Below are 10848 nucleotides of genomic sequence, written 5' to 3' on the forward strand. Positions count from 1 at the left end.
CACGTGATTTCAGAAATCACATGTCCATACAGTTCACAGTCCCACTTATAGAGAATACCTGGGTTCAACCTCCTGGTACACTCTGGTGAGCCACCAAAGAAACAATATTGTGCAAGCGATTGCAAACAAGTGCTCGGCCTATTCTGCATCCTGTACTACTGTTGTCAGTCTATGTGTTCAGTGCTATGCACAACTTGTACTTTATTGTGTCTTAAGTGTTTGTCTATAAAGTACTATGTTCCATAAATTGCATTTGTTCTAGTTACAGCAAACCTGGCGACAAGTGAGGGTTATGTTTTCTCCATGTGTTAGTGTTAGTGTCAGTGCTAAGTCACACGATGAACTTCTTGATGGAAGATACACTCCAGTGTCTCATTGCCCAGCAGCAAGCTTTTGCAGAACAATGACAGGCTCTTGCCATCACCCTAAATCAAGTGGCATCTGCGTGTTCATGGCAGGTTACCCTCCCATCAGTGCATCCGTGCCCTTTCTGGCACACAATGCATTGTCTGAAGGTTAGGTTCCCATGAGACACAATTATGCCGATACTTCCATGTTTTTCACGTGGATTATGCCAAATTGTGTAGGGCTTTTTTCCTTACCGGTTTTTGCCATGCATTTATCAGTTGTTGTGCCTACTTGTAACTTTGTAAGAACCAGCCAACCTCTCATTTGATGAAATGTGCAAGCTTTTCTCAACCTATTACTATGACAGAACACATGTCACAGTGGTGTGTGTAGCATTTTACCATTGTCAGAAATGCCCAAACCAATCTTACAAATCCTGAGCTGTAGAATTACACAGGTTGAGCCGTCATTGTAAATTTGTCACTAGTACCCATCACAAATCCTGTGCTGATCACATGGTGTATGATGTTATTATTCATCTGGCCCCAGATAGGAAAATCTGCAAGAAACACTTCAGTGTGAGAATCTGACATTTACGGCTTATTGACGTGCTCCATATAGCACAGTCCTTAGGAGTGTTATGGGCTGCAGATGATCTGATTGGTGCCTGGTGGGAGACATTGCAAGTTGCTCAGCCAACCTCTTTAGGCACATTGCAAGTGTTCAGGATGATGGGGAAGCCATTGCAACAGTTGTCCGCAACTCAGCATTGCATGGGGCAGCATAAGTCATGGCAACAGAAGCAACTGACTGCCTCACAGCAGTGGCCACCTGATTCCCTTCCATCTTGCCCCTACTGCTCTAAGTGTTGGTAGATTTGCAAGAAGTGTCAAAAGAATGGCCACATTGCATCGGTGTGTAACTCCTCGCCAAATGTAGTGGACACAGTACTATCAATGGATATAAACTGTATCTCTACAATGACTGTTTCTCCAAACAAATTGTTTGACTTGGGCTCCCCTCCCCTCACACAGGTTTCACGGAAGTTGGTTAGCTGCTATAAACAACAGATTCCAAACCTAGGTCAGTTCTACAATCCTGTCTCTTACAAGTCTGTTGCTTGTCCTCTCACCCTTCTTGTTGTGGATCATTTCCATACTGCAGACCTGTTCAGGTTAGATGTGTTTAACACTTTTGGTTTCTCCATTGTTGTAAGATAAATTTAGTGTCAGATCAAGTTCCATATCAACAATTGGAGTCTCTCTGCTTTGAGTTTTCATCTCTGTTTTCGCCTGCATTCGGTTGTGCTACTGGTTTTCAGGCCCACATTATCATGAAAGAGTCTGCCCACACTTGTTTTTTTTTGGGCACTACAGGTGCATGTTGCATTGCATGACTCTGTCAAGGCCAAATTAGACCATTTAGCATTGCTTGATGTCATTCAGCCTATTTACTTCAGTAAGCTTCACCTTTGTGATGACTTCAGTGTCACTGTTAGCACACAGTCTGTGACAGATACATACCTGTTGCCCTGCCCTGACGAGGTGCTCACAAAATTGTCAGGAGGCCACTACTTTACGAAGCATCAGAAACATATTTCCAGCTTCCCACGGAAGAGGCCATTAGGCACCTTCTCATTGTCAATACACCTTTCAGCCTGCACCACTATCAACATTTGCCTTTTGGAATCACTATTGTGCCCACAATTTCTCATAATTTTTTAAAACATCTGGCAGCCTTTGTCCTGTCTGCACCAGTTACCTTGATGATATCATTGTTTTGAATTCTTTCACCAAAGACTACCTTAGCAATTTTCAATCATTGTTTTCTGTTTCGCAGTCTGCGGATCTCAAGTGCAATCTTGCCAAATCTCAGTTCTTGCAGCCATCAATTGAGTACCTAGGTTTTGAGGTTTCTTACATGAAGATCAGGTCATTACTTCACCATGTTGACATAACTGCAGCTTTGGAGGAACTGTAGGTGCTTCTAGGTATAGTTGCATACTACCATAAGCTTTTGCCAGATGCATCCACTGTTGCTCACACCCTGCATGTGCCTTTTCTCTGGTCCTCCTCTAGTGACCGAGCATTAGCTTTGCTTAAATCTAAGCTTCAATCTGCTCCATGTCTGACCACTTTCCATCTGGATCAGCATTTTGTTTTGGCTACTAATGCCTCTCAACAGGGTCTTGGCACAGTGATGGCCCACAAATATGCAGACAGTCTGAACAACTCACTGCTTGCACTTCTAAGACTTTAACTCCCACTCATCAGCAATATTCTCAGATTAAAAGGAGACACTGGTATTACATTCACCCTCAGGAAATTTTACATCTTCCTATATGGTTCTAAGTTCCATTTAATCACAGATCATAAGCTGTTGGTTGCTCTTTGTAAACCTTTGGCTTCGGTGAGAGACAAGGCAGTGCGTTCATTTGCACTGGCAGGTTCTCTTCCTCTCCCGTTATCATTATCAGATGCCATACCAGCCGAATGTGGTTGATGGTTTTCCCATCACTGATACCACGACAGCATAGGCCATTGCTGTGGATCCTGTACTTAGTCGGGCGCTCTCTTTACTGCAGCACAATTGGCTGGAAAAACCACCAGGCTACACCTAGGATCCCTTGCATAATTACTGGTCTCTCCAGCACCACATTTCTGTGTTTGATGGGGTTCTTCTGTTAGCTGTGGAGGACACTGCTCCTTAGGTTGTGATTCCTGCTGCCTTACGCCATAATGTACTGTGCTTGTTCATTTTGGTCACTGGGGAACCTCTCACATCAAAGCTTTGGCCTACAGGCATATGTAATTGTTGGGCATAGATGGGGATATTATGTGCCTTATTGCCGCTTGCAGTCATTGTGTTCAGCAACAGACCTATCTGTGGGTGTCTGTTTCCCGCTGGCCGATGCTGCAGTGCCCATGGGAACTCTATATGTTGATTTTGCTGGGCCCTTTCTAAATCAGTATTGACTTATTGCAGAGGATGCCTGTTCCAAGTTTCCCTACATGGCACATTGTTTTTCCATCTCCATGGCACCTATTATTTCAGTCCTGTCTAGGAATTTCTCAATTGATGGACTTCCATATACTGTGGTTACTGATAACGGCCCCCAGTTGTATGCATCTTTTTCTCAGGCTAGTGGTGTTCGTCATCTCACAGCTCTCCTGTTTCATTCTCAATCTAATGGTGAGGCCAAAAGCATGGTTCAGATATTTATAACTAAGATGCAGAAGTATGTGTCCACTAGGTCTCCTGAAGCTGCTTAAGACCATTTTTTTGAGTTCATATCGTTTCAACAACTTTTCTGATATAATAAAAAGGACAGATCACAGAGCTGATGGCATCGTTGTACAAGGAGCATTCAATAAGTAACGTAACACTTTTTCTCCTGAAATCAGGTTGGTTTTATTCAGGATTCCAAAACATCATATTATCCCTCACACTTTTGGCTACAAACTCTATTTTTTAACATAATCTCCATCCAATGTGATGGCCTTATTGCCACCTTACTAGGAGAGGCTACATGTCTACACATGATATCACTAAACATCTTGCCTGCAATGATATTCAACAAAAAGTTGTCACAATCATTCTCATAACAAACAAGCAATTCTGCACACATGGCCATTCTCTGCTCTTTATGATCTTCTTAGGTAGTGGGGAACCCAGTGGGAACATACCTTTGAGTACCCCAAGTGGCTGAAGAGTATATCATCACCACCAACACAGACATCCAGTTGAGCAACGAGGTGTCTGAGTGGGATCTATCAACCATCTTGAAAGGGCATGTCTGCATGTTCCAAAATTGCAGGAGTCACACCTGTGTGTGGCCATCTGACACATGGGTGATCAGACAGGTTTCTGTGACCTTGTTGCAATGAAGACAAATGCCTTGCCCTAAGAATCACCATCCTTTTGTTCACTGCCAAGTCTCATTAGACATTCTGCAAGTGCCTATGAATATAAGCGATGCTCTGGTTTTCTGTAAAAAGAAACTCAATGACAACTGTCCACTTGGAATGCATCTCCTTTGCAGATGGCATTTCAAGGCTGCATATAGTGCCCTCACCTATCAGAACTTCATAAAACTGTAGCAGCTGAGAAGATACAGACTGAAACCAGCAAGAAACTGGTCTATGTCCCACAACAAATTCTGCATTTTTTCCAACTGAAATTGGCCAAGAAAAAAAGTGTTACATACCTATTGAGTACACCTTGCACAACTGCCAGCTGGCCCTTTGAAGAGCCCTTTGTGGCAACTGGTCCATTGGGCACTGCTTCAAGGATAATCATGTAGTGACCATTTAGTGAGGTATGAGATTGAGGGAAGAGGTCATAACATTGATAGCCAAAAAGGTGCCAATGGCACTAAAGTGGGTAAGGATACTGTCACTGAGAAGATGTAGATCAGCAGATCAAAATTGGAAAGAAGCTGATCTATGTGAAGATGACATGGTCCTCGCCCACAGGGAATGATGCACATAGGAGGAGAGTGGTGGGGGGAAGGGGGTAGGGAGGGGAATTATTGGTCTAAGGAGGCCATCTTAATGTAGGTAACTGTCCTGCCCAACAGTAAACAGGCTTACAAATGGTAATCACTAGGGTCATTCACATTCACACCGCTGTTGCTTTAAATGTGGTGCAGAGAGGAACCCACTAACTGATAACATCTGTGGGAATCATCATACAGATCACTCCAGATGCACTCTCAAGGCCAGTATGATTATGATGGGCCAGTATGTTTCTGACAGAGTGCACAGTAACCTTGAAGAGTAGGAGAATCATCACCAGTAAAATACGTTTCTTGGAAAGCAACACAGATCACAGATACAAAGACATTAGTTGTAGTTCTGACAAGTGATAGTAATATTCTTTGAAATTCCATTGAATTTTTGTATTAAAGATATCCTAGTTAGATGTGAAAGGACCATGAAGATATGTCAAGCTGCAGGATCGCTGTCACTGGGGGTGAAACAACATTGATGACCATAAATTCTGAGTCTGATGACATAGGGGATGTAGTGCCTCCAAGATCACTGGATTAGCCTTCTCCCTAGATTTTTTCTTTTCTCCTTAACTATTCTGAAGAGTCATGACTCTTGCAAGGGCTTATCCACTGTAAGGGAAGGAAATGAAGAGGAGTGGGCATTTGTGGGACCTGCAGTCTGTGGTTGCTGTAGCCACTGACCGGTGTTGGGTTATTGATCTGTAGATTTTCGGAAAGGTGGCTCCCTAAAATGTGCCCTGGAGTTGCGTAATGCACCTTCAGCCATGTGTGAGGAGGTCCCCAAGGACTGTGCTGCAGGAATCACAATTGGACCAGGTCTATCTCCCCCACAGGTTAACTTATTTGCACATCTACTTGAGGTTGACATCAAGTGAATGAAGGGGGTAAGTACTCAAGCTACTAATGCCAATGATGTAGCCATAGTAGTGGCACAGTTCAATACCATTGGGGCAAGATGCAAAAGCTCACACTTCTTCTGGCTTTAAAATATGAGAGGTGACCAGAGGCCATAAGTTCCTGCATTTTATGTTCCTTAATTAAGATAGCACACTTTGGAAACTGTAAAAGGTGATCGTCTCTGCAACTGACGAAGAATGGTGGTTGCTCACAAGGTGATTTTTTTTTATAAAGTAGCAGACCAGTCTTCATAAACTGCATTATTCATATAACAGGAAGACATATGACCAAAATCATTTGTATTTAGAGTACAGCATCAGGAGTGGGGAAATATGGTTTCTCATAACATTGGTAGACCATGATTTTAACTTTCTTAGGAAGGGAGTGACGCCCCCCCCCCCCCCCCTCAAAAAAAAAAAAAATGTGAGGATGAATGTTTTGGTGCCAACTTTATTGTCTGGTGCCCTTCAACATACTTGACATACAAAGTGGATCTTCCATCTCTCTGAGATTTGGAATAACCATCATCATCTGTAGCATTAAGTCCAATGATAAATAAAATCCTGTACCATGTTAAGGCTCTTCACATGTTAAGGCTCATGACAGTGACAGATATGTCATCAAATTTCTTGGCAGGCAGTGATGCTTGGGTGTGAGTAGGATTTACTGTTTTCATTCATTTTACTGAGGAAAAAATTTCTCAACATACATTTTTGGTATCATCTTAGTAGATAGATGGGACACTTTATCAATTCATGTGCAAACCAGGGAGTAGTTTCTGCAGTTTGAATGATTTTGCTTTCCTGAAATGGAGCAAGCAAGAAGGCAGAGTTCTTGGGGTCTAAGCAATCTGTGCTGACTAATTCATATTTGTCTGGAGAGACTGCCACAGCCTCAAAGCTATCAAATAATAACTAGGATCTTTCACTGTGCAAGATATCTCCCATGATACTGCTTTCTCTGGTTAAGTGTTGTCCCCTCGGCTGCCATTTAGCTAGAGCAATGGCTACCTGGAATGATGGTCATTGCCCAGAGTCCTGATGCCTCCCAAATGGTCAGGTAGTTACTCCTCAGATCGTGTGGTAAGGTAACAGGTAAGGAAGGGGGGGGGGGGGGGGGCTATCACCAGACAGGTATTTGACAACTGGCTAATGTGATTGATACAGGGTGACCTTCCCTGCATAGGCTGCACTTCTGTTAAAATTTTGAAAAGTTGGGATCAAACCCAGATGTGGGGACGAAACATGAGTTGACTAAAATGGGTGTTGTAAAATAACAAGAAAGTCTGGTTGTCAACAATGAATCTGTCCTACAGATCACGCCTGAAGTACAGGAAAGGAAGAAGTACTGCAGTAGATTGAGGCTATGCTCACCATGTACATACTCACAAAAGAATTGTGAGCTCTCTTGGGGGAGGGTGAGCGGGAGGGGGGAGAGAAGGAAAAGTATTATAGATGACTTAGATATTATCTCATTTCTCACAGAAAATTTCTTGGTGTCATAATCAATAAATTAAAGCAGCAAGTCCGTGGGAGGAAATCAGTGTTTAGCTTTTCATTCACCAAACTTTATATTGCTAGTTATTGATGGGAAAAAGTTCTATTTAAGCAGATGCACAGACAGGTGCAGACAGAAAGTCACAACAATGTTAGCTTCGGAAATCAGTGATTCATTGTCTGGAAAAAATATGACTGGAAGAAATACAGGGTGTCCGGGCTAGAGGTATACACAAACAAATCCTTATGATGAAAGTACTCAACATTTTATGTTGTTAGATAAATACACAGTTAATAGAGGGACTCTCCAAAATGTGATCTCCACTATTTCATGATCAGCGCTGAATTGAATGGTGCATGTGCCCTATTGACGGGCCACACTTACGTCAACATGTTTGCATCAGGGCAGTTTCGCAGATGCCCCCCAATGTCATTTTCCAGCAGGATGCTTGCTGACACCCACCCACTATCATGGGGTTGTTACCACATTTCTCCATGAGATGTTTCTTGAGTGTTGTGTTGGTAGAGTGGCTGGTCTCCTGGCCTCCCACTGCCTGACTCACTTGGTCTTGCAATCTGACTCCATGGGATTTCAGTGCATAGGGATTTATCAAGGTATCATTTACAGAACAAAGGTTTGAGATCTAGTACATTTGAGACAACAAGCAGAAGCCACAACACCTGTAATGCTTATGAATAAGTGGCAAGGAGTGGAGTACCATTTTGATCGAGCTACAGTGTCCACACTGAACTATATCAACATGCAAAAAAATGTTAGAGCTCCTGTGTTCAGTGTTGGACAAATAAAATTATAAACCTTAATAGGCATTGAAACATAAACAAATATTTTTGTATACCACTACCCTGGACACCTTGTATGTAAAATCACAGATTAATTAGAAATATCTTCTTGAACCATTACCCCTCTTTTGGAAGATAAAGGAATTTAATTTAAAATCTTATTTAAAAACTAAAGAGGCTAGTGAGTACATTTTTCTAAAACCATATACCTTTGTGAATCAATATACAGGGTGGTCCATTGATAGTGACCGGGCCAAATATCTCACGAAATAAGCATCAAACAAAAAAACTATAAAGAACGAAACTCGTCTAGCTTGAAGGGGGAAACCAGGTGGCAATACGATTGGCCCACTAGATGGCAATACGGTTGGCCCACTAGATGGCACTGCCATAGGTCAAACGGATATCAACTGTGTTTTTTAAAATAGGAATCCCCATTTTTAATCACACATTCGTTTAGTACTTAAAGAAATATGAATGTTTTAGTTGGACCACTTTTTTCACTTTGTGATAGATGGTGCTGTAATAGTCACAAACGTACATGTACGTGGTATCATGTAACATTCTGCCAGTGCGGGGATGGCAATTGCTTCATGATACATTACCCCTGCTAAAATGGACCGTTTACCAACTGTGGAAAAGGCCAATATCATGTTGATGTATGGCTGTTGTGATCAAAATGCCCAACGGGCATGTGCTATGTATGCTGCTTGGTATCTTGGATGACATCATCCAAGTGTCCAGACCATTCGCCGGATAGTTACATTATTTAAGGAAACAGGAAGTGTTCAGCCACATGTGAAATGTCAACCACGACCTGCAACAAATGGTGCCCAAGTAGGTGTTTTAGCTGCTGATTCGGCTACTCTGCACATCAGTAGCAGACAAATTGCGTCAGAATTGGGAATCTAAAAAATGTCGGTGTTGAGAATACTACATCAACATCGACTGCACCCATACCATATTTCTATGCACCAGGTATTGCATGGTGATGACTTTGAATATTGTATACAGTTCTGCCACTGGGCACTAGAGAAATTACGGGACGATGACAGATTTTTTGCATGCATTCTATTTAGCGACAAAGTGTCATTTACCAACAGTGGTAACGTAAACCAGCATAACATGCACTATTGAGTAACGGAAAATCCACGATGACTGCGACAAGTGGAACATCAGCGACCTTGTCGAGTTAATGTATGGTGCAGCATTATGGGAGAAAGGATAATTGACCCTCATTTTATCGATGGCAATCTAAATGATGCAATGTATACTGATTTCCTATGTAATGTTCTACTGATGTTACTACAAGATGTTTCACTGCATGAGAGAATGGCGATGTACCTCCAACACGATGGATGTCCGGCACATAGCTCACGTGTGGTTGAAGTGGTGTTGAATAGCATAGCACATGACAGGTGGATTAGTCGTCGAAGTGCAATACCATTGCCTGCACATTCACTGGATCTGACGTCCTCAGATTTCTTTCTGTGGGGAAAGTTGAAGGATATTTGCTATTGTGATCCACTGACAATGCCTGGTAACATACGTCAGTGCATTGTCAATGCATATGCGAACATTACGGAGGGCGAATTACTCGCTGTTGAGAGGAATGTCGTTACACGTATTGCCAAATGCATTGAGGTTGACGGACATCATTCTGAGCATTTATTCCATTAATGTGGTATTTACAGGTAATCACACTGTAACAGCATGTGTTCTCAGAAATGATAAGTTCACCAAGGTACATGTATCACATTGGACAACCGAAATAAAATGTTCAATCGTACCTAAGTTCCATGTTTTAATTTAAAAAACCTACCTGTTACCAACCGTTCGTTTAAAATTGTGAGCCATATGTTTGTGACTATTACAGCACCATCTATCACAAAACGAAAAAAGTGTTCCAACTAAAACATTCATATTTCTTTATGTACTACACGAATATGTAATAAAAAATGGGGGTTCCTATTTTTAAAAACGCAGTTGATATCCATTTGACCTGTGGCAGCGGCATCTAGCGGGCCAACCATAGTGCCATCTGGCTTCCCCCATCAAGCTAGACAAGTTTCATCCTTTGTAGTTTTTTCATTTGACGCTTATTTCGTGAGGTATTTGGCCTAGTCACGATCAATGGACCACCCTGTATACATGTTTCCCTCTATTAGTGTTTGTTAAGTATTTATCTATACGTAATAATAATTATGCTTTTAGATTATTTAATATCTTCCTCACCTTAGAACAGTATGCGAGTTTTCACGCAGAAAATCAACATGTATCCATGGTGTGTGGAGCCAATCTGCATATTTGTTAGCGCCACAGCAACACAATCCTTGCTGCAAACTATCCAATACTTGCTTCCACTCAAGATCACTCAAATAATTCATCATACCATTGTGAAGTGAGCTGGGCAACTGATTTTGCATTTCTGAAGAGCAAGCTGGGGCTGCCACAGAGATGATAATCTGTAAGACTGCCAGCAGTGCAGATGTACATGACCAAAGGATCATGTCACGACCACAATGCTGACTGTATAAACATGTTGTTATTAGCATAGAAACACTATCTTCTGAAAGTAATATAAGGTTTCACATGTATTACAACTGTTGATATTGATTTATAAAAAAAATTTAAAAAGGGAGAGGATAAGAGGAAGAGGAGGAGAAGAAAAAACAAGAAACACAAAACTTCATAGTAAGTTTTGGTCTTCAGGTTCTTGATCTTATTCTTGTTTTATGAATAACATTATCTGTATCTTTATATTTATTCATTCATTGCACCATTTTTTTTTAC

At 41.7% G+C, this 10848-nt stretch overlaps 1 protein-coding gene across 1 annotated transcript in view; it reads right to left on the bottom strand.

Annotated features, from left to right (window-relative positions):
• The window catches only part of LOC124803321 (photoreceptor outer segment membrane glycoprotein 2-like), a 50028-nt gene that overhangs the window by 38764 nt on the left and 416 nt on the right, over window positions 1-10848 (bottom strand). The window contains exon 3 of the mRNA XM_047264505.1: window positions 10291-10624. Within this exon, the coding sequence (XP_047120461.1) occupies window positions 10291-10624 (334 nt within the window). The remainder of the gene's footprint in view (window positions 1-10290; window positions 10625-10848) is intronic.

The sequence above is a fragment of the Schistocerca piceifrons genome, chromosome 6, assembly GCF_021461385.2.
Source record: "Schistocerca piceifrons isolate TAMUIC-IGC-003096 chromosome 6, iqSchPice1.1, whole genome shotgun sequence".
Lineage (NCBI taxonomy): Eukaryota > Metazoa > Arthropoda > Insecta > Orthoptera > Acrididae > Schistocerca > Schistocerca piceifrons.